Raw genomic sequence first — 26647 nt, 5'->3', positions numbered from 1 at the left:
GAGTTCCTCAAAGTGCTCCTTCCACTGCCCTGGTACCTCCTCGGTTGAGGTCAACAGCATCCCATCTTTACTGAACACAGCTTGGATGATTCCCCGCAACCACAAGTTTGATGTTTACTTCAAGAACTTAGATATTTTTGGATCCAAAATTCAACACTGTAATAATCTAAATATCAAATCAACAGCTGTACTTACCACCTCAAACCATTTAACTAGGATGCTGAAGTTGGGGTTTTTCTTGTAGTTCTGGATGAGGACAGACTGCACACCTCTACCTGCACACTCTATGTCCACACGGGGCCGATCCACTTGAGCCAGGTTAATCCTCTTCAGGTCCCTTAAACCCCAGAACAAAACCTGAACCAGAGAAAAAACAGCAGTTTAAGGAAGGAGATCTTTAAAGATCGAAAATGGAGCTGGTGGTTAAAATCTCACCTCAATACGGTAGCGACTCAGGACGGGTCGGATGCCCAATGGCACAGGCAAAATGGGTCCACGCTCCGTGTCTGTCGGCCCTTCAAGGGAAGGAAGATCGGCTATCCCTCCTTGACCAACCTAATAAAGGAGGAGAGTTGGGAAGTAAACGTGACAGCAATAGGATGCAATGCTTTTGTGTTTTATGTATTGTGGTACAGTATGAGCACCATACCAAATTTATTTCATACAATCCTAATATTTGTATTACATATTTATTTTCTTGGTGGGTCAACTTTGAGGGAGTGCAGGGAAGGTAGAGGTTATTTCAAGTTGGTAGAGATAAAAGTGTTACCAAAGAGTAAGACAGAGACAAGATAGAATGCAGAAAAAGAGCACCTTTATTTGAGGAACAGCAAAGTTATGGACAGCGATCAGAGCTCGCCTTATCGCCTCCACATCAAAAGGTATCTGCAGCCAACAGGTGGAGGCACAACAAGAAAAAGGGAAAAAGGATTTTTCACAGGAGAAAGAAATGCAGAAAAGAAGGGAAATACAAATATTTACAGAAGGTAAGGGCACAGCTAAAGAGAAAGATGTAAGAGACATATTTTGAATGATTGGAAGATAAAAAGAAACCCTTCTTTTGTTATTTTTTTCCATGATCTTTCGTGCATGCTCCACATCTATTAAGGTACCTTGTTGAGATTTTGACCACTACTAGCGCTATGGAGAAGTGCTTTTATGTGCAGGTCCTTGCTTTGTGCGTATTGTGCCAGCGTGCACATAAAGGTTTCTGCAAAAGTTTTTTTTTTTATAGCTCGTGGTGCAAACACCAAGAAAGGCAGTGACAGAGGAGACTGCTAAAATATACAGATGTAAACATATCAAAATAGATACAATAGAAATTTACAATCTAACTTTTTAATTTTTCCTGTTCTCTTTACTATAGCCAAACAAAACTGTAGAGCAGTGGCATGCAGTCTCTCATTAAGGAACTGACACTATGGAGTTGCATGTGTGTGTGCATTCATATGTAAAAGCTTTTATTAATTTGTGTGTGTTAATGTAAGTGTGTGCATGCATATGTACAAGCTTTTTGAAATTTGTATGCATTTATGTATGTACAGTATGTGCATGATTGTGTTACCTGCAGCAGCTCAAAGGCAGCCAGCAGTTCCCCGGCAGTGCTGTTCCCTCTGTAAATCTGGTAGTACTCCAGCTGGGGTGGGAACCTCGGGGGGCCGTAGTGCTCGTCACACATCTTGATGGTGGGCTTCGCAAATGCCCGACCTATGAATTCTGCCTTGCCCTGAACACCACATTGTAACAGCAGGCAGTCGAGACAGTCAGGGGACAAGGGAAGGGAGTTAGACACAGGGGGTGTATTTACCACAGCAGCCACTTGGTGTCAGCATTGGTCAAAGTGGCGGAAGGTTACAAAAATGTGGAAGTTGAGAAGGAGAGCTCGTAAACAGCGAAACTTGACCTAAGACTACAGTGTAATACAACAAAAAGGAAAGTATCATAGATATCTACATCGGATTTATGTTGTTCAACATTTTTTTTGTTTTTTTTTGGTTGAGAGGCAGATTCTCCACAATGCACCAATCCTACTACTACAATGCACCAATGCTACTCTTACAAACACTAAAGCTCCTGCAGCAACTGCTGTTACAGGGGAGGGGGGAACAGTTCATGCTACATCAGCTACCAGCTATTAGAACTTCAAATTCAACACAATCTCTACAGTATTTATGCTTTCACACTCTATTTAGTCAGCACAGCGTGAGCAAGACCAGTATAAATGTGAAGGACAGGGTGGAGTGAAACATAGGCGGACAGTGTCAGAACATGAGGGAAGGAGAAGCAAAGCACTTTGTGTTATTATTATTAGCCCAAACTAAATGGTTTAAAACAACAGAGAAGAAAAGGAGCATTGACAGATTTATAAATCAGTCCCTCCATGTTGCATCCATTCCTTCAAATACAGTAGCTCAAAAACCTACCACAGTGTCCTGGTCAAAGATTTCAACGACAATGATTGGAGGGTCGTCTCTCAGCTCGCTGGCTTCACCGAACAGCTCCACATCATCAAACACCAGCAGCTGGTCCCAGGTTGGACAAAGAGTCTCACTCAGGACCTGCAGCACACACATGTCAACTCAGTTAAGTCATACATGATACAAACACTCGTTGAGTTCACACACACAAATATTCATGGTCCTACCTCAGTAACCTGGCTGTGTGTGGAGAAGAAGACCCGAGCAAAAGGATCCGAAAGGCCACTGCTGTCTGCAGCAAACAGACTGCGGGCCTGGTACATGTGTGCTCTCAGCTGAAACACCTGCTTCACTGTTGGATACACACACACACAAAAACACCGACAGACAGACAGAGACACACACACACACCTATATTGGCAATCTTATATTGAAGTTAGAAAAGTGAACAACAAAAGTGAAAGGCATCAATGGAAGTCAAATCTCGACTTCTGAGTGAGTTTGTTATTTATTATTGATTTAATAATCAATTTAAACTTCTATATCCAAGAGCTTACTGTTGTAGACGAGGCTGACAGGGGGGACAGAGTGAAGACAGGGGCCCGTTTTAGTGGATTTGATCTCATCAAAACCGTTAGGCAGACCGCTTAGAAAGTCCTTCCTTTGTTTGTTGAGGCCGAGCCACAGATACAACTCCAGCTTAGCCTGTACTGTCCAGCCTGCAGGGCCAAATCCCTTTTTACCAGGCAGCTGTGGGCACAGATTACAACAGCAGTGGACTGAGCAATTAGGAACAATTCAACAAAAATAACACAGTAGAGAAAAATATGGTACTGCTACATATTCTTTGGTATCATTACAGCACCTCAATCATTAAGCAGACAATGGTGCAACATGGCTCAAACCATAAATAGTCATTGATTTCCAACCATCTCTCTCGGCAGCTGTCAAAGGTTTACAAGCCTATTTACCATCCTACTTGTCAATACTTAATCCTTTATATTGACTTTTCAACAGTACTTATCTCACAACCACGTTTAGTGAGACAAGCTAACAGTATTTGAGCAGGAAAAAATGAGTGTACCTTGAGGAAGACAGCTTTGACTTTGCCGCAGTCTTTTCCTGTTTCCTCATCCACTATGGAGTAGAGAATGTCTTTGGAAGGAATCCGGGCGTAGGCAATGCGCTTGTTGTTGCTCATCATCCAGATAAAAACATCTGGGATGCTGTGCTGAGGCTAGACAAAATGGATTGATTGATGGGTGATCAGCACTCTCCTTATTCCAGGTTCTTTTATAATAACTTATGGTATGTACCTTTACTTAGTGTACAATGTTTATATACTGTATGTGGATTCTTCGGTATTATTTCCATGCACTCATTCTGTATCAGGACACTTATAAAAGATGTTTTGTACCTCGTCTGCAAGGAAACGGAGCCTCTGCAGGAAGTTCTGCACCAGCTTAAGTTTGTCTCTGATTGTGTTTTTCTTCACCTGAGTTCGGATCTGCTTGGCCTGCTGGCCCATGCTGTCCTGCAGGATGAAAGAGGATGAGTGACAAAGAAGCTAATGGAAGGGCACTGCAGCTTTCTTAGTTACACATCATAGCTGAGGGCCAATTTATTTTCAATTCAACTAACTGCATAAGTCGATTTTTTTTAAATTGTGAAAAACTGTTAAGTTCAAGATACTTTTGTTTTAAGACTATACAGAGATTACTGACACTAGAACATCTCGCTATTTTCAAATGTTATGTTGTCCCTACACATCCATGACTTTTTCCACCAGTTTTTTGGTAAAAAACTTTGTTTTCTTCTGCAATACTTATGCTTTCCGTTGCAGTTTTCACATTCCCTCACAAACAGTGGCGTAGTGTTGCTACAGGCAAGTATGCAATATAGCAATTTCCTTTCTTTTTCAGTATGCACATACTGTACTTCTTGGGCATATACCTGTTCAAACCATGGACTGTATATTAATGGACAAACCATCCGGTTTGGCGAAGTGCTGCAAATGCGGAAGTTCCTTGAACCTGCATTCAATCTGAATTGCAGCAGAGGGCCACGCATGCGGTTGCAAGAAGAGGTCAGTTTCTATATGACTATGAGAAAGTGACCCACTTCTCACTTGATTTATTGCCTCAGTAAACATTTTCATGACGAGTTTTTAGTCTCAATCGCTAGTTTTAAGTCTTCTGAAACACATGATGTTCATTTTTTGAATTATGGTATTGTTGATTTTAAAATCGGCAATAAAGCAGGGGGTGTTTTAGGGCATGGCTACAATGTAATTGCCAGTGAAAGTGAGTAACGTCTCGTGGCTCTTCCCTCACAAACCAATGGGTGACGTCATACAGGCTCTGTCCACACATTTTACAGTCGATGGTTCAAACGCTTTAAAAATGTATTCCAAAAATGAATTTCCCTGTGTGTCCTTTCAGGCACTCCATACTATTTACTACTTACTAAGGTGCAAGGATTATAGACTGAACCATGTAGATTAATGACAGCTTCCATCACATGCCTCTTCCTTCCTTCTTTCCTTCCTTCCTTCTCTATTTGAGAAAAATGAATCATACCATCTCTCTCATGCAGGACTTGAGCCGCTCTCGATCCAATTTAGTTCGGCCGGCCTGGTTCACATCCTTGTTAGCCAGAGTCACAAACCGACTGGAATTTACCAGAAGATAAAGAGGATAAAACATGAAAGTGGCTTGACTCTATACATATTATTACACTCTGTATTTAAATGATTTATATTCTTCTCATTTTCACCATGACTGTGTTTTAGAGTTGTCTTAGTGCAGAGAGCTGTTGTCTTCAGTAGTTTCTGGGTTGTTGATGAAGCGTGATGAAGTAGTCTTAAATGTGCATGTTTCAGAAGTTTTAAACAGCATTAATTGCAAAACTATCTAGAGAGAACTACATACTGTAGGTCTTACAGCTGTTTAACAGTTTTCAGCTTCAGGAGAACCTCTCTGTATTTGAACTGACCACTGAGTCCCAATGTTAGTTTTATACAAGACCATGACAAATGATTATTATTATTATGTAGCTTGCCTGCAACCGACGCTGAGCTCCTCCAGCACTCCCCTGAGTCTGCGTTCTGGAAAAGCCTTTTCCGTCTTAATGATCTCCTGAACATCATTCAAACCCTCTTCCTGTCCGGACACAAAAAATACCCGAGCTTAGGAAAAAATAAGTTGTTAGAACTCATCAGGTTTCTATTAAAATGCCCCTTATCTACATACACTTACATACACATACTACTGTCTAATATAGTATACTTAAACCGTATCTATAGACATACGCACCTTTCAGCTACCAGCTCTTTATATAGACACATGGCTGATGAAACAGAAATGTAACTGTAGGTTATGTAGTTGATAATGTACTGTATTTTTGACAAAAAACAACGTAACATTATTTACATCCCTTATATGTCATCACCTCTTTGATTTACTAAGTGATTTGTTATGAGTGAATGGTTTCCTTTACTTCCCATCTTTTTAGCAATGTTATCAGCATGGTTCTGGGGTGACAATATCGGCCTGTCTGAAATATCTCAACAACTGTTAAATGGATTGCCATGAAGATTTGTACATTTGTATTTGTTCATGGTCCAAATATCATCAATCCAATTGATCCCAGTTCCTGTAGCGCCATCATAAGGTTGACATTTGTGGATCTGAGTGAAATAGCTCAACAGCTTTCAGAAAGATTGCCATACATCCGGGTCCGGAATAAATTGTGATTACTTTAATGATCCTCTGACTTTTCACTAAGCTCCATTAGGTCAAAATTTGAATTTAAATACTGTAACTTAGCTTATGTTTAGATACTTGCAAAACTGACAATCCCGTCAACCTCAGCTGTACTATGCATCTAGTGCTAATTAATGTTTGCATGCTAACACACTTAACAAAGATGGTAAAAACTACATGTACACATCCTACACATCCTTATGTTAGCATTGCCATTGCGTGAGTAGAGCCTAGCATAGCTGCTAGCAAGACTAAGTTTAGTCATTAACTAACGGCTACTGAGTTAATCGGATCCTGCCACCTGAGCCTTTGCCCATTTTGCACGGGAAGAAAGGTATACTGACCAGCTTGTCAGCGATCTTGTCCATCATGTTGGAGTTGTAAAGTCGTCTTCTCTGGTCCTGCCACCAGCTTTTGATGTAGACACATGGCTTCTTTTCAAAGTAGGGAAGATGGAAGTAATTCCTGTAAAATACAAACAAAACTACTTGGTCCACAATCTAAAACCTTAAATTGTTACACACTAAACTAAATGTTTACTTCATAACTTGAATGTGTAAAGGATTGAGCAGCTACATTCCTAACACAGCTAATTCTGGCCCACTAGCCGACGTTCATTTTAATATCTGTGATAATTGTGAAGAACTTAACAGTTAACTTAACAGGGCTAGTCTTTGTGTTTATTACATTGTAATTACATCAGCAATATATCAGAAATTGCTTTTTAAGCATCATTGACCATGCCCCTGTGACTCTTGACCCCTGACCTGTCAGTGATGACGGGCTTCATTGGAGGAGTGGAGGAGACAGAGACCAGGTCCCCGTCCTCGTCCGCCTCGTCCTCACTGGAGTTCTGTATAAGATCGCTCTCCTCTTCTTCATTCTCCCCATCTTTCTTCTTCTTCTTTGCCGTCAAAGACTTGCTTACACCATCTATCTGGTTTCCATAGTTACCTGTAAGCGAGCAGAACATTCCACATTGTTTTGGAGTTTGCTCTGTCACGGTAGCTATTCATGCTGTACACTGTCACATCTGTCTCTTATATTGTACATGTGTGGAGGTCTATATTAAAAAGATGAAGAAAAGGTTAATTTACCTATTGTGATTTCAAAACTTATCGCTTTGTCACCGATCTTCCTGTCAATCATGGTGGCCTCCAGGAAGGAACCAAAGAGGAAGAACTCGTCTATTTTCCCAGTGGCGCTCTAGTGTAGTGAGAAGGAGAAGCGCAACAAAGAAAATGTGAAACATATTATTGGCTATAGTATTCATTTTACTGTAGAACCTGTGGAACTGCATCTGCTCTTTTCTATAATTTATTATACAGATTAAATCTACCTGCCTCCTCTCTGAATTACTGAGCCACTTTATTCTACATTTTTAGGTGTACTTATTTTACCACATTTTCTGCCCTATGATACTCAAAATTGTTTAATCTGGTTGGTATTAAAATATAAAATATAAATACTTATTACTCTTTAAAAAGGAATTTGCAACAGTTTATTACAATGCCACCCAGGTACTCAATACGCAAAACACATTTTGATTTGTGTTACAGATGACAAATGATGAATAAAACTAATCGGGAGCTACATTTTCCATTTTACAGCATATCTTTGATTAAGGTAGCAATCTGTCTCTCCTTTGTAGCAAAGCATGAATAACTGAGGTTCCCAGGGGACACATTTACACCATTAACAGCCAAGAGGTCCAATAACTGGCAAGATTTCCCTGAAGCAAAGCAGCTAATGTGTCCGATTTCCCTGATGAGCAGTAACCTACACATGTAGTGGGTCAGGAGGTCAGGAGTGTTCTAACAACATGTTCTACCACAAAGACTCCAAAACCCAGTTAGCTGTGTCTGCAGTCAGGTCTTCTCACCTCTGAAATGTTGGAGACGCCCTCCACCTGCACCTCAGTGGAGCTCATGAGTTCAGGGGAAGTGGTGTCCAGGATCTCCACAGCGATGGAAAGCAGGAGACGGGCTCTGAAGGACACGCCTTCTCCAAGACCATCATTCAGGTCTTGGTGCTCGTCCATCAGGGTGTACTGACGGGTGGAACCGTACATGTTGGCCCAAGCTGGACCCAAGGTGGGCAGGAACCCTGGAGAAGGAAATGTGAAGAAAAAAGACAAGTCTGTAGAAGATGACATGATAATCTACAAGAATCCTTTTTCTTCAACAATTCTATTTAAGGTATTTAAGTATCTACATTCATTGCATCAAACAATAGGTTTATTCCCACCCCTGCCCAACAAATCATAAACAAACAAACAAAAATCCAGACAGCGCGCAAATCATTAACATATTTGCCTGTGACAGTTTCATAGTCTTTATTGGGGATTAGAGCCCACACATTCATCCAGACCACATTCAACTGTTTGATCTGATAAGTCAAAAATGTCTGATAAGTTATGATGGAAATCCATGATCATACTCTCTGTTATTTATAAAAAGAAACTCCAGCCAAAATGTGTGGACTTTTCCCAGGGAACACCTGCTAAAGTTTCCCACCTAACACTATGACACAGTTTGATAATTCCTTATGCAACTCATTCAAAAAAATTATTTATGGCAGATCTTGTACTTTGGTTTAATATATGCTAATATATGTATTGATTGCAAGTCAATTTGAATGTATTCCACTAAAGCCATCAGCAAAGGGTCAGGTGGGTTATGGGTTGATTCCACATACAGTCAAATATTAACTCTTCTGACTGACTAATTAATGTACTTGACAGCTAATCAATGCTAATGAGACAAATGTTGTGTATGTGTTCACCTACCTTTGTCACCTTCATTTGATATCTTGCGTAGGTCAACAAAGTGGGTTCCTATGGCAACGTCGTTGACCTTATCCGAGTCTCGTATCTGGACCTTCATGCGTTTGCAGAGTGGAGGGAAGAGCTCAGTGAACACGATCTGCTCATTCCAGATCGGTTCATAACTGCTCTTCTGGACTGAAGTCTTCCCCTGGGGACACATGAAGGAGTCAAACACTCAAGTATAAGGTATTAAGTAAAAACACATTTGCAGTGGTCAATTACATTGTTCTAGTCATTATACAGAAGTATAGTAGTTTCCACTGTTGTTTTATTACTATTATTAACTTTAAAGAAGCTTTTCTAGTTCATAGGTTCCTTCTGACCATGCACAATTAAAATCACAGTGTATTCAAGTGGAGCAATAATTGTCCCTTGGAGAGTAATAAAACCACTAGAAACTAGCAAAGAATAAAAGATTGCAGGATGTAGAGGAAGTTACTTTCTGCCCAGCAAATTGCACTTGAACATAGGGGTCCACCAGGTCTCGGTTCTCTCCTATGAAGGCCTTCTTGACATTAGCCATAATACTTGTGTTCATTTTAGGAAGTCCCTCAGCACGGTAGATCTTCACATAAAACCTCGCCCACTGCCTCTCTACAGGGATGCCCTCAGGGAGCAGGAGGTTTCTAGAAACAAACAGCAGCACAAAAAACCCATTCAGAGACAAGATTGTGGAGTTATTGATTATCTAAAAGCAAACGTACAGCTTGTGGAATAAGCTTTCCCAACTTATTGGGGTGGTGTTTTTGAGGATGTCCAGTAATCCTTGCAATTAAAACATAGTTTTATTATATAAGGCTATTTAGTTTTATGATATAATTATTTACCAAGTAAAATAAATATTTGATATGAACAAAATTATGCAGAAAACACTGTTAAAACGTCCATGTTATGGAATAATTTGCACATACACTGTAATATTTGCTATACCACCTTCCACTAGTAAAATTAAAATTTAGTTGGCCACAGTGTTTCTCCTAATTCCATTCAATGTAAAACACATCATCAGTAACAGCTTATTACCCCTCTATGTCATCTTCATCGGTCTCGTTGGCCTTGTGTGGGGTCTTGATGTTGTCACCCTTCCCGACCACAGCAATGTCACACTTCACATATCCTTTACACCCTGCTGTTATGTCTTCAGGATCAGATAGGATGGCCCACTTGTGGTAAAATTGATGTTCTAAGGTAGATGCCAATTGATTAGTTAATAACCAACAGCTTTTATTAAATCCAGTTTCACTTAAAAATGAACAAAATACTAAATGTATTTTCATTTTCAAATAGACTATGCATGTACGTTATTAGATTGTAGTTTACCAGGCTGAGAGTAAACAGTCCCCACATCCATCTTGAAGGTTCCCACCAATGTCCCACTTCGAAGAAGATTTTTAGAGTGAATAACCTACGCAGACAGAATTATGCATGATATGTTAAAACAAAGACCAAACTCTCAAAGAAATGGAGTGGTAACTGTTTGTTTAGCGGTACTGCAGTGTGTACTTTTGGGGTAGGGATTACTTACGGAGAGCTTGATAATCTTGTCAAACATGACTTCAGGAGGGACGTGGAAGTCAAAGACAAAATACTGCAGAGAGTAGAGGAAAAAAAAGCTTGCCCATTAAAATATATTCCCTTAAACTACTGGATAACACATTCTTCTTACAGACTTGATGTGGGAATGAAATGTGCCAGGTAACTTTGAAGTTCAGAAGATATCAGTGCAGAGTTCATCTAAGGGAACTGAGGGAATGAACAGAAACATCACCTAGTCAACTTCACAGGAGATCAGCTTATATTGTAGCCATATCACAGATCTAGCCCCTCAAGCTTTCAGCTCTGAATGGGCAGAGATGAGTGGCTTAAAAAAAAGGCTGATTTAAAGTTCTGTCATACATTTTCTGTAGGTGTCTCCAAGAGTCAATGTATTGGTACTGCAGCCTACAAATCTCAGATTTTTCTTATGTTATTATATTGCAGTTGCTCCATTTTTATGTTGTAGTATAGTGTATTTTCCTACTTCATCTGATTCCAGATGATTATTCTTGAGAAGTGTGAAGCTATCTGAAACAGCACAGACTCTGAACAAACTGAAGGGTCTGGATACGAGGAGAGAGAGTGTGAATAACTTTTATATTGACTTTGTCTCTCAACAGGGGATTTTAAGACAAACAGAAGGAATCAATAGCAGACAAACTGTCACATTCTTTCCCTGTAGGACACAGCCCAGAGGTTGACCTCTGCATGACCCTAACCACTACCAACAATTCATACCAAGGTAAGATTATCTGCTGTCCAGTAACACTTAGAGATGGTAGACCATCAATAAGAGCCCTGACAACACAGTGTGAATTTTTGAAGCCGGAAAGGTCTAACCTCATTGTAGTACGGGCAGTTGGTGGACTCCTTCATGGATGTGTACTTCTTGTCGTCTCCAATCTCCACACACACAACAGGGTCCATGTTGAGGCCTATCAGCTGCCGGGCCTCAATCACTGTGATGTTGATCTGATGGTAGACATTAGCAAATCAGATATGACTTTGGAAGCTAAAACAAGCTGACTTTCATCCAACAGTGAGTTTACCAGCAGCAACTGTGCAGTAATTACCCTGAGGACAAATCAAAGGCAAAAAGAAACAACCAAATTGATCTTTCACAAACTAAAGACTCTGATTCCAGACAGTGAGGGCTTCTTCCAGATTACACTTCCTCAGCCTGTGTTTACTCGTACATCTCCCGCGGCTAAATCATTGTGCCATTTGTTGGACAAACTAGATCTGAGATAAGTTTCTACATCCAAGTAATATATCCCTCTGGTTTAATTAGTCATTAGATAATGGAACAAAGGAGAGAAAGATAAAAAGCAAGGAAAAGTCTGCAGTCTAAAATTACACCAGGATTTCAGTCTGGTACATAAACAATTTTATGATTTATACATATATTATTTCCTGAATACATTTAATGCATTCATATTGTTCATTGTATCATAAAAACGGCCAAGGAAAATAGGAAATGTGCCAGCTCTGAAGGACTGTTCCACTGTGTCTACAATTATTCCTTTCCTCCTTTGACTTCATTTGTGGTAAATTATTTAGTATAGCCACAATATATATATATATATATATATATATATATATATATATATATATATATATATAATATGAATATGTCATCTCTCTTGGCGGCATGAAGGCAAAGATGTGTATTTCCCATCACACACATATCAGATACAATGGTAAAAAATAAAACTACATTTTTAAAAAGCCTCAGGAGAATGCACAAACAAATCAATGAACCTGCACACAGTTGCATGTGCATATGCAGGTAGAAATGCTAAATGTTTACACACAACACACACACACACACCCACACACACACACACACACACACACACACCCACACACACACACACACACACACACACACCACACCACCACACACCACACACACACACACACACCACACCACACACACACACACACACACACACACACACACACACACCTGATAATCCACTGGGCGTCCAGAGCTTGGCTCCATCTTGATATCTGGCTTTGACCTGAAGATACACAACACAAGCAGTGATTGCATTCTCCTGTGCTCCAACAGAGAAACACTGAGGAGGCACATGATGATCACAAACTTAATTCTAAGGTGGAATCTTAATCTTTTCCACCTTCCCAACTTAAATAAGTTTATTCTTAGAAATATGTGTCATTAAATGGCATCACTGTGTGCAACCAGCCTCAAATTATCCTGCAGCTTCAGCAGTTTGAGATGTACGGTGGTGACTGAGACCATTGTGTGTCTTAACGTACTTCTCTACCATTTGTGTGCATGCCTGTTTCAGTGTTTAAAACAAAAATGTGACCTTTTATTGGAGACGTTGGTGGTGACGGCGGTGACAGAGGCAAGAGAGATTGTGTCTGGGTCCAGTGCTCCAGCAAGACGCATGGCCTTCCTGTCCAGGTCCTCCATGTCCAGGACTGCTGGCTCATCTGAACAACAACAATGGCACAAGGGTAACGTCACCAGAAGCAACCAAAAATGTGTTATTGGTAGGATCACAGCCCTTTCTACTAATGACAGTAAGATCATGTTTTTATAAAACTTGTGGAGAGTTAACATTATGCAATTTAAAACAAATAGGCTAATTCCACTTCTTTTTAAATCCTATGTTTAAATATGCCACAATTTTATTTTTGATTCATGGCTATGGCCCTAAATATTACAGGCCATTATTTATTGTCACTTGTTGTCTACATTTGCTTCAACATGTTCTTTCCCTCCTGCTAACTAGCAAGATTTGGGTAAAAATAAACAGAATACGTGAATCATTAATTTTGGGCCTTATCTTCTATCTTGAGTGATATTTTACCTCCTCTCTTGTGATCGTCCTTAGAGCTCTTGATCTTGCCGAGCTTCATGGCTGAGAAAACTCCCTTCCCTGCTCTGGTGGAGGAGATAAAGACAGATGTGAGGAGAAAAAGGGAACTTATAACATGAAAGCAATCTTTCTCATACTTGTCTCATTAAGTTCACTCTCCATCAGTAGACTCAGACCCACAGGAGAAATTAATTAAGATTAGGACTGAACTTGACTTTAGCAGAAATTCCCATGGCCCACTTGTGCACATAATTTTAATGCAACCCAACACCATAACGTATATCATGGACATCTTTGTAACTCGGTTAGACATTTAACTCCAGTGGATGTAATCGCCCTCCAACCCTGCACCCCACCGATTCTCCAAACCCTCAATCACAAAACAAGAGTATCTGGTGTCTCCACATTGATATTATCTGGATCACATGACACCACAACAACAAAGAGCTTTTGATGTCATCAGCGGGGCGACAAATGAGGGGCCTTAATAATTAAAAATGATTGTAACCGTCCAGTATGCTGCGGATATGGATAGATGTCAGGAAATTAATGAATAGGAAGGTTTTCCTTTTGTTTCTTCAAGCATTCAGAGTTGGGTGTATCAGAGTTCCTTTTCTGCTTTGATCTTTCCAACGTTATTCTAGAGGCAACCTTCCACCTCATTTCATGGAATATGAAAACTGGATGGTTTCACAACTCATTTGAGTGCCAAGAATGATTAAAAGTCTGTAGGCACGTGAATGGGAATAAAAAGAAAGACAGAAAGACAAAGGAATCACTCATCAAAATAAAGGTAAGAAGCTTTTTCAGTCAAATCAAATCAAGGCCAGTCACAATTGAAAATGTGCTCCTTGGATTCTCAGCCTGTCATGTCTACAGTATGACACAAAGCACAGTTTGACCTGTGTATTTCCAGATGATGTGCACGTTTTTGGATTATCAGTGCATGCATTAAAAAAGGAAAGAAAAACACTTTGAAAAATATCTATTAACACTGAAACAATTAAATAATTACATTTAAAGTAGTAATTTAAAAAGCCACGTTGGACTCAACATTTTATAGACTAGACAATTAAATCAACTACTTGGAAAAACAATTTACTGATAATTCAATTGCTGTGAGTTGTTAATTCTAAAATCAGATGTTCCAGTAATCCAGTCGACCTTGTTTTATTTGATCTATATTTTAACAATAAGATACCAAAAATAAAAGACACACACACAAAATGTGTTTCATACATACCACATGAAGGACACCACTGATCCTACCCAACTCCTGAGAGCTCAGATTACCATAAATCTTCCTCAACAAAATTCCTCCCCGAGCTTCCTTCTATTTTGAACTATGTTTTTTCTTTTTTCTTTTTCACCTGTCAAGTACAGATCCTCCAGACCAGTCAGGCAAGATAGGAGTTGGTCAGATGAGTGAATGATGCAGGAGAGAGGAGGGGAGGGAGAGAGGGAGGGAGAACAAGGTGGATGTACATGGCTGAAGACAGAGAGAGGAGGTAGTCTTCTTTGTCAAAGTCTGCCACTTTGTGCACCAAACATCCTTCCTAAAACGTTTTAGCACTAAAACAATGCTATGCTACTCCCGCCTTTTCTTCTGAGAGAGATTAACCACACAAGATCATGGTTATGTCAAAAAAACATAAACATAGGTTGTCGTATGAACAGTTGTAGGCAGAAGGCCAAGAAGTTATAGCAGGTAAAGACAGTGATCGGGTGCATCTCTGCCAGCAGTAAGAAGTGCATCTCTGCCCAAGACATTGATTTTCAATCAAAAAAGAGAGGAGACTCAAAAGAAAATTCTGGAAGAAAAACTAATCAGCTATCAAATATATTCACTTACTTGGCTTTTGCTAACTTCCCTCTCTTTTCCTTTCCTTTGCTGAGCCAAGTTAGAGTGAATACAACAAGAACAACGTCAGAGCTTTAAGCAGGAGGCCACATCTGAGTTTAAAATGAGATGTACCTTAAACGTTTTTCAAGTCATCCTTCTATTCAGATTTAATGACAAAAAAATTCTATCCTTCAAAAATATCAGTGAAAAGGCAAATCCAGTTCACTAGTGGGGTTTCCAATTAGACTATATGGAAGTATGCAAATTCACAATTTGCAGGTAAAACTCCCAAAATGTCGAACTTTGAAAGAACATTGAGTGATGTGGACTTGTCTGAGAAGTTGAAGTAGATAATCAAAGAGGCCCTTATAACTATTATTTTCTTTTTCTTTCCTTTTTTTCCTTTGATCTGAAATCAAGACTATTAATGCATTAGTGACCGTAAACTGCAAACTCTAAGCACTGCACATCAACCAAATGGCAGACCAAAGCCAGATATTGCATATTAAAAAGGTAAGAACTCTTTGTGCTTAAAGCAAAAAAAAAGTACTGTACTGTATGGGTGGGTGTGCGATACTTAATAATACATAAGAGCATGAATAAATGACCTCATTACACGTGCAAATTGCAGAAAAGATGAATGCTCTAACTGAAGCAGAATTACTCCCAAGGTTCTTCGCCAGTACCTGGCGGCCTGATTTTCATCTCCTCAATAAAACAGGGGGTTTTAAACTGTGCATGGAAGATTTTTTTCTTACAATTAGGAAACAATCTTTAATGTACCTGTCAAGCAGTGGAGTAAGGAGCAGAAGATGAGTGTGTAAATTGCAGTTAAACTCCAGAGACCTGGCTTTAAACATGCTGCAGACAGTCCAACATGAACATATCTGTATGTTTAAAGAAGTGGTAGATATGCACTTTGATAAGAGGTTACTGTTCTGCTGCCATCAGTTGTTGCTACAGTAGCAACCATGGAGGCATAATAAATACTGTATACAGCGTTGGAGGCGGAGCCCCGTTCAGTTGCTCAGTCAAAATGTCAGAACAAAAGAATGGTAAAAACACAAAAACCTCCCATTATTCCGACTTGGGAATGGTTGCACATTATTCCATCTATTTTTGCAGTTATGTATTTGGAGTGGTACTTAAACAGCTAAACAAAAAGTATTTAGCTCATTATCATTAATGTTTTGTGTTTTACCTAATAACATTTTCCTAGCTTTTTTCACTTGCAATTGCTTGCAGTAAAAATTTTAACGGCAAACTCCTTTATTGGGAGTGTGTGTGGCTGGCTGCACAGCTGTGCACCTGCTCACATAGTGAGGGCTTAAGAGTTGCTTTGAATTATATGCTCAATGCTGTTAAATTGTTTAAAGTGTTTTATTCATACCCAGAATGTCTATCTAAATGTGTATTGTCAAAGTTGTGACAACAACAATTTGCAAGTTTTCATGTGGAAGATAAAAAAGACCCTGCCAGCGATCAATAATTCATTGACATTTACTGTCTGTACGTTCTGCTCGGGCTGCTCCGCTGAATGGAGCTCAGTGACATCCTCACATCCTACACACCTGATTCTTTCTCTCTCACATACATAAGTTGGATGCACATACTTTGGTGCTTCCAGGATCCACTGGACTGGAGCCAGACAAAGATCGGTGCTACCTAATATCACAGTTGAATGAAACTCTCATTAAAGCCCAACTCTCCATCCTTAAACCTTATTGAATGCTCTGCCGTCCTTTTGCTCTCTCTCACTCTCTCAATATTTTCTTTCCTTGGCCGATTTTTTTACTCTGCTGCTCACAGCATCATGTAATGGTTTTCGATTGTTCCACTTTGACTGTAGTGAGACCTCTACTACTATGTGGCAACAATAGATAAAATGGAACATCAACTTTATTTATCCCAGATGGTTTCTGGGATGATTATGCGTAGCTGCTTCATTTGCCTACATAAAAGGTTATCGTTACAGTAATTGATATTATTTGCCTGTGATCTTGCAAAATTCACATAGTTAGAAGCTGATCCAATTTAATGCCCTCCAACCTTAAAAGTGCTCGCATGGCCTACACAGTGCAAAGACAACATAAAGAATGGGATTTGGGCTGATTTTGTGTGCATTTATTTGTAGAATAAACACACTTACACCTTTATTTACTGTGTATGAATGATACATCATTTACACAATGCAGACTGAGAAGAAAGAAAAGAAGAAAAATGGTGGAAGGAAAATGAAGGACAACGACCATTTTCTATGAACACCCAGTACTTTTTAAATTTTAATATTCACTCCAAATAGCACTCTTGCATTTTTTACTCTGTTATTGCATCAACTGGGCTGGTTAAAAATACACTTTCAGTCAGACTACTTTGAAGGTTTTAAGAGACAAAGTGTTCCTTTTTTTGTTCAACATGCCTGCTGACTTCTAAGGGATTCCAAAGACATTCCCTTTTATGTAATCTTATAAATAATGATTTGTAATTAAAACATCAGATTCTAATTCCTATCTGGGACACATGCAGGTGATACAGAAACTGGGATTTACCCCAAGAGGCATGTCTCCATGTCGTCATCAAATGCTCCCACATGAAGGATTGGAACAGAAAAATAACAATGAGGGGAGCGTACACTACTACACAGTGTTCAAATTTACACACTGTCCTATAACATGAGCCAAGAACAAGAACTACTGCAAACCACAAGAGCAGACCTGACAAACACAAAACAGTTCATGGAGAAAATACAGCTACAAAAGAAGATATGAGAAATCAAAAAATCAAAAGACAACTGCTTCAATCCAGCATCTGCCTCTGCAGAGGGAAACAATACATCCTTCAGATAATTTAAAACCTAGCATGCATGAAGGTATATAATAGGTGATAATGAAAAATCCCATTTTTACTGATTTCTTTTTCATGCCACTCATTGCCAAGTTTAAAACAGAAATGGACTCTGCAAAACTTTATCTGTAATGGCAGTGTGTCAGCAAAATGTATCGTCTCACTGATCTGAAGATTTGCTGACAAGGACTTACAGTACTGTACATTTGAAAGCTGACAGCTTGCACAGCATGCAATAAATGCATAGAGGTCTTATCTGGCAACATAAGTGAAAACACCTGTGCGGAAAGGGCCTCTAACAACCTATGAAAAGAAAAATCAAAATTTACATCCAAGATGGATACATCTGTATAAGAATGTCATGCATCTGTATTAGCTGACTTACTGTATCTGTTGTAATGAATGTTTCCACAGGGAGTCAGTGGTGCAATGAGCAGATCCACTGAGATAAAGAAGAGTGAGATAAAAGGCCTCGCAACACCTGCACCACAGCGCTGTGTGATGACACATTATCAACATGTGACGCCAGAGCTGTCTTTGAAGACGCAGCAATTTACACTGATGGACCAATGAACCACACACTTGGCAAAAAACGTAATAAATAAATGAACACTTGTTTCAGTAAATTATCCTTTCAACAGAAGCTTTGCCTGGGCTGTCTCCTTTGAGTGCCGATTTAATGTTATGCAAATTAATCATGCATATTAAAAGGGTTTGAATAAACACAATGACTATTTACAGCAATACGCTTCAGTGAGGCTATACCAAATAATTCATGAATTGTTTTATAAGAAAAACTAAATCCTGTCCTGTTAGCCTGTTGCACCAATGTGCAAGCCCATTTTATCTCATTGCTTTCCCTCCCCCCCCCATTCCCATCCCCTAGTATTTGATGTCCACAGATCAAATGACAATCAGAGCTTAAATCCATACTCTTTATGTCTGGCACTTGTGCTCCTTTGCATGCACTATTCAGCAGATCTGCTACACTGGCAGTAAAACCACACTGAGGGTGATTTATTATTAGGAATAACAAAACTCTTGCAAAGCATTGTGGTATTGCAGATAGCACAAAATGCTTCATGGGTACAGCCATTAATCATTCTGTAGGACCAGAGACGATGTAAAAGCTGCAGAAAGGACAGGTGGTAGCAGTGAGCTAGTCAATTTTGGGGGCAATTTAACTTCATCAAGGGGATGAGCAGGAAGCAATATGCCTTAATAAGCCACCTACACTCCCTTGCAGCCATACTGTACAATTATAATGAAACTGAATTCCCACTGAAAACACCAATGAGCACAAGCTCTCCTGTAAGCAGCATGCTGCAGCTGATGTACCAGAAATAGACAGCAGCATGCTACTTGTACCATGTACTGTATATACAATTCTTCTGTTAATTGTTCTTCCAGTCTGCATTAATCAGCATGTCTCTCAAGAGTTTTAGGAATATAACATAACTCCTGTTCTCTCAAAGTGTTCAAAGTGTCAGAATGCCTTCTGGCAGCTGATCGCATTTTCGTTTTTAAGTTCTGCGATTAAAATATTACCAGGGAGGGACACTTTACTCTCCAGGATGTTGTCAGATGTGTTTGACTTAATGAAAAACGATTACTGATGTGGTGACATTGTTCAAAGTTGTTGCATCTGCATGAAAGACAAGGTAAAACAGACACACAAAAGATATATAGGATATATAGGGGTTTAAATGAGAAGTGGCAAGGCTATTAACATTTTTCCTCAAGCCCATCAGTCTGGCCAACACAGATGTGAGGTGGAATAGAGGTGGATTTGTTGGCAAGGATAGGAGTTAGTTAGTAATTCTCAGCAACTTGCAACACCTTTTCAGACGAAAGCCCTACGGCAGCCCTTACAAAGTGTGACTGACAGCTCTGTGCAACCACGGCAACTAGATGACAGGTGCCCTCGACAAGCAGCAAGGACTGAGGGCTTGTTCACCTGAAGAAAGGTGAGGAAATTCAATGAAATGTAATACACCAGTTTTAGCTTTGTGAGTTTGGTGACTTTTATTCCACCTTTTATAGTTTTTTTCCACAGCTGTACTTTCTTTTTTCTTTGTTGACCAAATTCAAATCCAGTATCTGTTGTATAACACCCATGGGATGCTCTGAAACTTAGATTAGTGAAACTTTCTTGTTTTCCTCGGGCTCACATCGACAGACCCTGAGCAGTTTTTAATTCAATGCTGTAAGACAGTGCAACTTTGCCGTTCACTGTCAACAAACAAACATAAAACGTGCACCCAACAGCCTTCAGCCTCAAACATACACAATCTTTCACACGGCCATTAAACATGCAGTATAATGATGGATTTAGGGTTTTTTGGCTGTGCAGATAGTCTTAGTAGAAATCAATACCACCTACAGATAAGTTTACTATTGAACAAAAACACGACTAACAAACCACAGAGGAAGATCACGTAACAGTGTAGTGCTGTGGGGCAGAGAGTCTTCAAGTTTTTCATACTAAATCTATACAACCTTGTACAGCCTGGGATTACTTGTCTTTTTATTATTAACTAATATATGCAATGTATTATAAACTGTATAAACAGGCCTTGCAACTTTAGCTGTTGACAAAATTGTAAGTGACAAGCAAGGTTCACGTCCACCCAGTGCAAATGAAATCCATTTATCATTTTTAACCCCAGTGCTGGTGGAAAAATTGTAGAGAAATGTATCCTCTGTTTTAACATTGCCTTTCAAAATACATTATTTCTGTACACTTTAAAGAGTACTCGAACAATTAGGCATCTTCCCGGCCAAAGTGGAGATATAATCTCTCCGCCTAGTCCTGGGTCTTCCCCGAGGCCTTTTCCAATCACCTCCCTAGAGAGGTGTTCCAATCTACCTCTCCATTGTACCCTCACTCGCGAACAAGACCCCAAGGTTTTTGTCCTCCTTCACTTGGGGTAAGGACTCATTCCTCAGACTCATACCTGGAGTAGGCACTCCATCGGTTTCCGATTTAGCCTTGCACTCCTATACCATTGTGTTACTCACAATGGACAGTTAAAAATAAAAATATTTTTTAAAATCTTTATAGCAGAACCAGAGATATTGCTATATTGATGTTTCATTCCACACTTCTTCTGCTGCTGACTGACTTCAGCCCCAGCCATTACTAAAATCACTTGAGGCAAATGATCAGACTTCCTGCAGCTCCCTCTGGAGCCACAAAAGGCTTTACACAACGTTTTCACATATGCAGTAGTACTACACAACACCTGAAAACATACTTTGATGTGAAAATTGGTGGAGTCCCTCTTTAATTTGAGTAACTTTGATGTGCCAAATTTAAAATGTAATTGTCAAATATTTAAAAATAACTTTGCATCAAACACTTAATGTTTTCTTCATAACCTTCCAACTGCACTGCTTAGTTAAATAAAACCTTGCACAAACATTGATCATGGCCACGTCTGCATACTATACTAACACTAAATCTGCTCTTCATTGGGGTTTTGGGCATCAGTGTCTAGCCACTACATTCTTTTGCTGGGTCTGCCCATTGCACAGAACCCCACGTGTTCCCCTTCATAAAAGTGACAGATGTTAAATCAGCTGGACAGCAAGAAGCCTCATCAATGTGTGAGTACATCTGTCAACCTCAACACTTTTAAGTTATTTTCTCACCCATGTGTGCCTCAGTACCACCGTTATTGTTAACAATCTCTTAAAACCTGAAGTGCATTATTCAAACAACAATTCTTGTTTGCGGTTCTGGAAAGTCATCAAGTAAATTTTTGGGGGGGCAAATCAACAGCATTTCACAGACTGATTCACTGTAACCTAAAGTACTTGAGTTATCATGAAGATAGTTTGTGTGTTTGACTTACTTCCTGAAGGTGGGTATGGATCCCTGTAAGGACCGTCCAGGAGACGTGCCCGACCCGTGGCTTTGTCCTGACAGCAGGCTGTCTGTTTCGAAGGCAAACATCCCGTCACGGTCATCAGGAACATCCAGGAACTCCCCGTCGCTCCACACTCCCACTGTGCCATCCATCGACTGGTATCTAATATCTATTGTAACACTGGTCTGAAAACAGAACAAAGCAGATGAAAATGAGCATTTATTATCAGCATATTTAATACGCTTTCCCTTCCATATACAGTGCTGTTATTTAACTTTAGCATTTTCGTAAAAAGATCATTCATCTTCTGCCTGCTTCTGATGTGTACATTATCTCTGCACAAAAATCTAATCAAAGGACTTTGTGACGTGTCACATTTAGGAACTCCTACAATGCCAAAAATTTGAAGCACATTTAATATACCTGAGCCTAAGCATAATTATTTTGTTAATGCAACTTTAGTGATCTCACACATCTTCATCTGGCACTATCATCACGTCAAAATGGAAATTTGAACTTTGGTTTATGACCTAATACCTTATACCTGCAACTAATGACATCTCTATCACCCTCAACTTTGTGTACTTTGTATTTAGTGCCAATTAGCAAATGTTGGCTTGCTACCACGCTAAATTCAGATGCTTAACATGGTTAACATTATACCTGCTAACATCAGCATGTTAGCATTATCATTTTGACCATATTAGCATGCTGATGTTAGCATTTATCGCAAAGTTTTTTTCCCTGCATTTTGATTGCTTGAAGCATTCTGAATGCTTTTTATTTAAAAATAAATTAATTTGTTAATGATTAACCACCACTTAGTACCAATGGTAGTGAATGCTTAACTAATCATTCCATACTCATTCATTTACCAGTATGTTTAACAGTAACAAATCATTAGTTCTTGAATCACAGTCAATCAGTAACTACCCATTAACTAACCATTTGTTATTCACTGCTCATTTGTTCCTCATTTGTTCATCATCCACTACCTACTTTTTGTGTACCTTATTGTATAATATTTACAGTAAGCGTTACCCTTGTTCAGTGTTGGGGAGTAACGTAATACATGTACCGGAGTTGTATTCAGAATACAAATTATGAGTAACTGTATTCCCTTAACGTTACAATATAAATAGTTGGTATTTAGAATACAGTTATATTGTTGAAACCAATGGATTACATGAAAATACTTCTGTTTCACAAGTTTATTTACTATCTAAATAAATTAAGGCAACTCCGTGCATTTCCCAGAAGCCTCAATATGAAAACGTAAACAATTTGCTTTTTGCGCGATCACTGATAGACGGAGCCGGAACAACAGAGCCAGGAAAAGAATGTGTTTTAACTTGGAAATTCAAACAGCATTTCACATTAATGAAAGAACAGGGAGAACGAAATCTAACTGTGCAGGGCAACCTCTGCTTGCCAGCAACCAACCTGCTTTCAGCATCCATATTACTCCACCTCCAACCTAAAGTAAGTTTTTTTGAATTAGCCAAGGGTAGCCGTCTGCTGTAGTTTCACTGGTCACCTTGCTATTCATAGTTGTATCAGGTAGCTAGTACCTGCTTAGTTGATATGTGACTTTACATCCTCCTATGTTCTGATTTACTAGCCCCTGAGCTGTTGAAAGACTGACAGCCCCGTTTCACATGCTAGCTAACGTTAGCTAAAATTAGCTTGTGGTAGCAAGACTGCGGTTAGATTTCTGTAGTGGGCCATAAAGTTCGGGATTACAAATACAAAAATCTATCTGATTGTTCATGTACAGACACCAGAATGGGCATGTTTAGTAAGTACTATATGGGGCGGCTGTGGCTCAGTGGTAGAGCGGTTGCCTGCCAATCGGAAGGTTGGTGGTTCAATCCCTGGCCCTGCAGTCGCACGTTGAAGTGTCCCTGGGCAAGACACTGAACCCCGGTGCTGCGCATCGGAGTGTGAATATGTGTGAGTGTTTATCTGATGAGCAGGTGGCACCTTGTACGGCAGCCCCAGTGTATGACTGAATGTGTGTGAATGGTGAATGTATCCTGTATGATGTAAAAGCGCTTTGAGTAGTCGTTAAGACTAGAAAAGCGCTATATAAATACAGCTCATTTACATTTACTATATGTCCGCATGCATTCCTACACTTATAAAATGCATTGAGTGGAATTGAGTGGAATTACATTTTTGGGCATGTATTCTGTAACACAATATATTTTGAAAGTATACTTCCCAACAATGCCTTTGTTATTATCATTAGGCTATAAAAGAAATCTGACAGATCAAAAAGCATAGTTATTCAGATATGCATTTTTTTGTCAACAAATGTTTTGGGTTTGTGGTTTTCAACTCAATATGGCCTGGTGTAACTGCTACCTTTCTTCCTGACCTCAACAGGGAGTAAATGCTGTTACCCGAGTGGTTTGGATTTGTAATGACTGTCCTAGCCATATTCTTGCAGTGCCTGGTGTATATACCCTTTAAGCAGGGTAGGGCGCTCCCTATTGTATGTTCAACACAACACACATGTAACACCCCACCCACTGTGGCACTGTGACAGGATATTTATAAATCTGTAGTGAAAGAGTCCAGTATACAGCAGTCAACACCTTAAAGCTTAGCCTTGGCTTATCTAAAGCAATGTAATTAATTGTGTTTAGAAAAAGCTCTCAGTATAGACAACAAACTTTGACAGTGCTATAAATCATCTTTTCTACCTAGTATTTGCTGAGGGAATTCAGATTGAAAGTGAGTGTTAATTTAAACCAGGCGAGAACCAGTGGTGACACTGTAGTTTATCTTTGGTGTCTTCTGGGGAGCTGAGTTTGGACAAATATGATCCTCCTATCAATGACCTCATCTTTACTACGGAGCAGCCAATTTATTTACTGACAAAGATGGATGATGAGAAAATATACTGTGGGCTGTCATTCCCCTTTTTCCTTCCATGTTGCTCTCTCTTTCTTAGATCCTTGTAAGGCAATCACTGTAGTCCACCACAAATTTAATTTGTCACTATTTCAACCACACCAGCGCAGTTGTAGGTAAGGTGTTCAGATGTCGGATTTACTTTCTTCATACAGGAATGTAGACCACTGAAATTCTCTTAATTGTGTGTGTGTGTGTGTGTGTATATATGCAGTGTAAACCCTAAAGCACCCTTATGCTGTGTGTCATATTCTCAGAAACATCATGTCAGCACTCCCTGCTCCACTAACATAATTTTGCACCCCAGGGTGCTTTAAAATCTCATATGATTAAGTTCTCCCTCACACATACTGTACATACACAACATATTCACTCTTACATTATGTATTCACCAGCAAAATCATCCTCACACCCATCCTCACCACTGACTTCTCTCAGTTCAGATGTTCTAAACACATTTCCTATTAATAGAGAATATTAGTATTAATGGTAATGACAAGTGTCCTAAGGTGCTGATGTTGCTAAGAGACTGTATTTTTATCAGATACTGCAGGTCTTTTAAAGCTGGTGCCTTTATATCTTGTTCTATTGCCACTGTTGCAGGTGCAAGAGAAGATTGATTTCTCCATTTAATGTTACCTATTTGCTTGTGAATGCATTTTACTGACTAACACAATTTTATTTCAATTATATGGCCGTAAGGTAAGTCATATCATTTTACAAAATGTTGTCGGTTTGATTATAGATTTTGTAATTTATTTTGGGCTCTAGTTTCCCCTTTTAATTTTCCTCCTCACATTAAATATATACTATGTACCAGTTTTTTTTATGGCTGCCCCATATTGAAGTATTCTAGACATCTGATGCATTATTTGTATCCACCAGATGTTTATTTTTGGAAACCAGGCATATAAACACCACATTTGTTTGTTCTGATGGGTTCAGTGGGGTTGAAGAGGTTTCATGTAATGGGTGTTTACTCCTCATTTTGGATGTCCAAAATTACCATGGTACAAATTACCCTGTCTACTTATGCAGTTGTTAGTGAAAATGATTTACACATCCAGCAAAATACGTAGCAACATAGGATTCCTTTGGATTCCATAGTCACTGTTTTAAGCTCTGTTTTCTTCTCCACCAATGTTACTCATTAAAATGAGATGCAGAGATATAAATAAGCAAACAAATATATAAATATGTTAACATTCCCGCTGTTCACCCCTGTAGATGGCTGACACATTTAATGTGAGAGCAGTGTCTAGCTTTAGATTTACCTTTATTGAAGTGTTGTTATCGTCGATGAGTGTGTCGGTCAGCTCTAGGTGTCCCTCTTCAGCCACCTTCTGAAGCACCATACAGAAAGTCCCCACCAGTCTGCAGGGAAACAAAAATCAGTGAGATCAATACGTGGAATTACATCAATACATGGTGGTCTTTGTTTCTTCTCTTCACATCTGTTTTACCTCCGTGTAAATCTTTAGTCTCTTTTAGGACTTGTCACATCCCTAGTTTATCTACTTGTTCAGTCAACTAATAAATACAAATAATATTTTGGCATTCACCAAAAGCATCTGGTCTCCACCCCTCCGTCTCACAGTGTGCAGTGATGAACAGACTGTGGTGATAGATGTGCTGCAACAGACAGACATTGAGAAAGTACTACCACCATACTGCCTTTATCACCAGCTCATTACAGTATGTCACTCCTCAAAGCCATTTAAAGTAAGTGGGTAGCAGCTTAAACACACACACACACACACACACACACACACA

The 26647-nt window shown here is 39.4% G+C and overlaps 1 protein-coding gene across 15 annotated transcripts in view; it reads right to left on the bottom strand.

Annotated features, from left to right (window-relative positions):
- The window catches only part of otofa (otoferlin a), a 71720-nt gene that overhangs the window by 16017 nt on the left and 29056 nt on the right, over window positions 1–26647 (bottom strand). For 9 of the 15 annotated variants that reach the window (XM_032542564.1, XM_032542563.1, XM_032542571.1 and 6 more), the window contains exons 4-29: window positions 26149–26248; window positions 21941–22140; window positions 13388–13461; window positions 12881–13007; window positions 12514–12568; window positions 11385–11516; window positions 10534–10596; window positions 10329–10413; window positions 10032–10191; window positions 9448–9634; window positions 8970–9156; window positions 8064–8287; window positions 7279–7387; window positions 6949–7135; window positions 6526–6646; window positions 5478–5578; window positions 4997–5087; window positions 3835–3951; window positions 3502–3654; window positions 2975–3167; window positions 2645–2769; window positions 2424–2558; window positions 1565–1726; window positions 814–885; window positions 436–555; window positions 196–357 (exon numbers count right to left, since the gene is read on the bottom strand). In XM_032542564.1, the coding sequence (XP_032398455.1) occupies window positions 196–357; window positions 436–555; window positions 814–885; window positions 1565–1726; window positions 2424–2558; window positions 2645–2769; window positions 2975–3167; window positions 3502–3654; window positions 3835–3951; window positions 4997–5087; window positions 5478–5578; window positions 6526–6646; window positions 6949–7135; window positions 7279–7387; window positions 8064–8287; window positions 8970–9156; window positions 9448–9634; window positions 10032–10191; window positions 10329–10413; window positions 10534–10596; window positions 11385–11516; window positions 12514–12568; window positions 12881–13007; window positions 13388–13461; window positions 21941–22140; window positions 26149–26248 (3442 nt within the window). The remainder of the gene's footprint in view (window positions 1–195; window positions 358–435; window positions 556–813; window positions 886–1564; window positions 1727–2423; window positions 2559–2644; window positions 2770–2974; window positions 3168–3501; window positions 3655–3834; window positions 3952–4996; window positions 5088–5477; window positions 5579–6525; window positions 6647–6948; window positions 7136–7278; window positions 7388–8063; window positions 8288–8969; window positions 9157–9447; window positions 9635–10031; window positions 10192–10328; window positions 10414–10533; window positions 10597–11384; window positions 11517–12513; window positions 12569–12880; window positions 13008–13387; window positions 13462–21940; window positions 22141–26148; window positions 26249–26647) is intronic. The other 6 variants (XM_032542574.1, XM_032542576.1, XM_032542573.1 and 3 more) reach the window with 2 other exon arrangements.

Source organism: Etheostoma spectabile, chromosome 18 (assembly GCF_008692095.1).
Source record: "Etheostoma spectabile isolate EspeVRDwgs_2016 chromosome 18, UIUC_Espe_1.0, whole genome shotgun sequence".
In the NCBI taxonomy this organism is placed as follows: domain Eukaryota; kingdom Metazoa; phylum Chordata; class Actinopteri; order Perciformes; family Percidae; genus Etheostoma; species Etheostoma spectabile.
The sequence above is the reverse complement of the archived record's forward strand: the minus strand, read 5'-3'. Positions and strand labels throughout refer to the sequence as shown.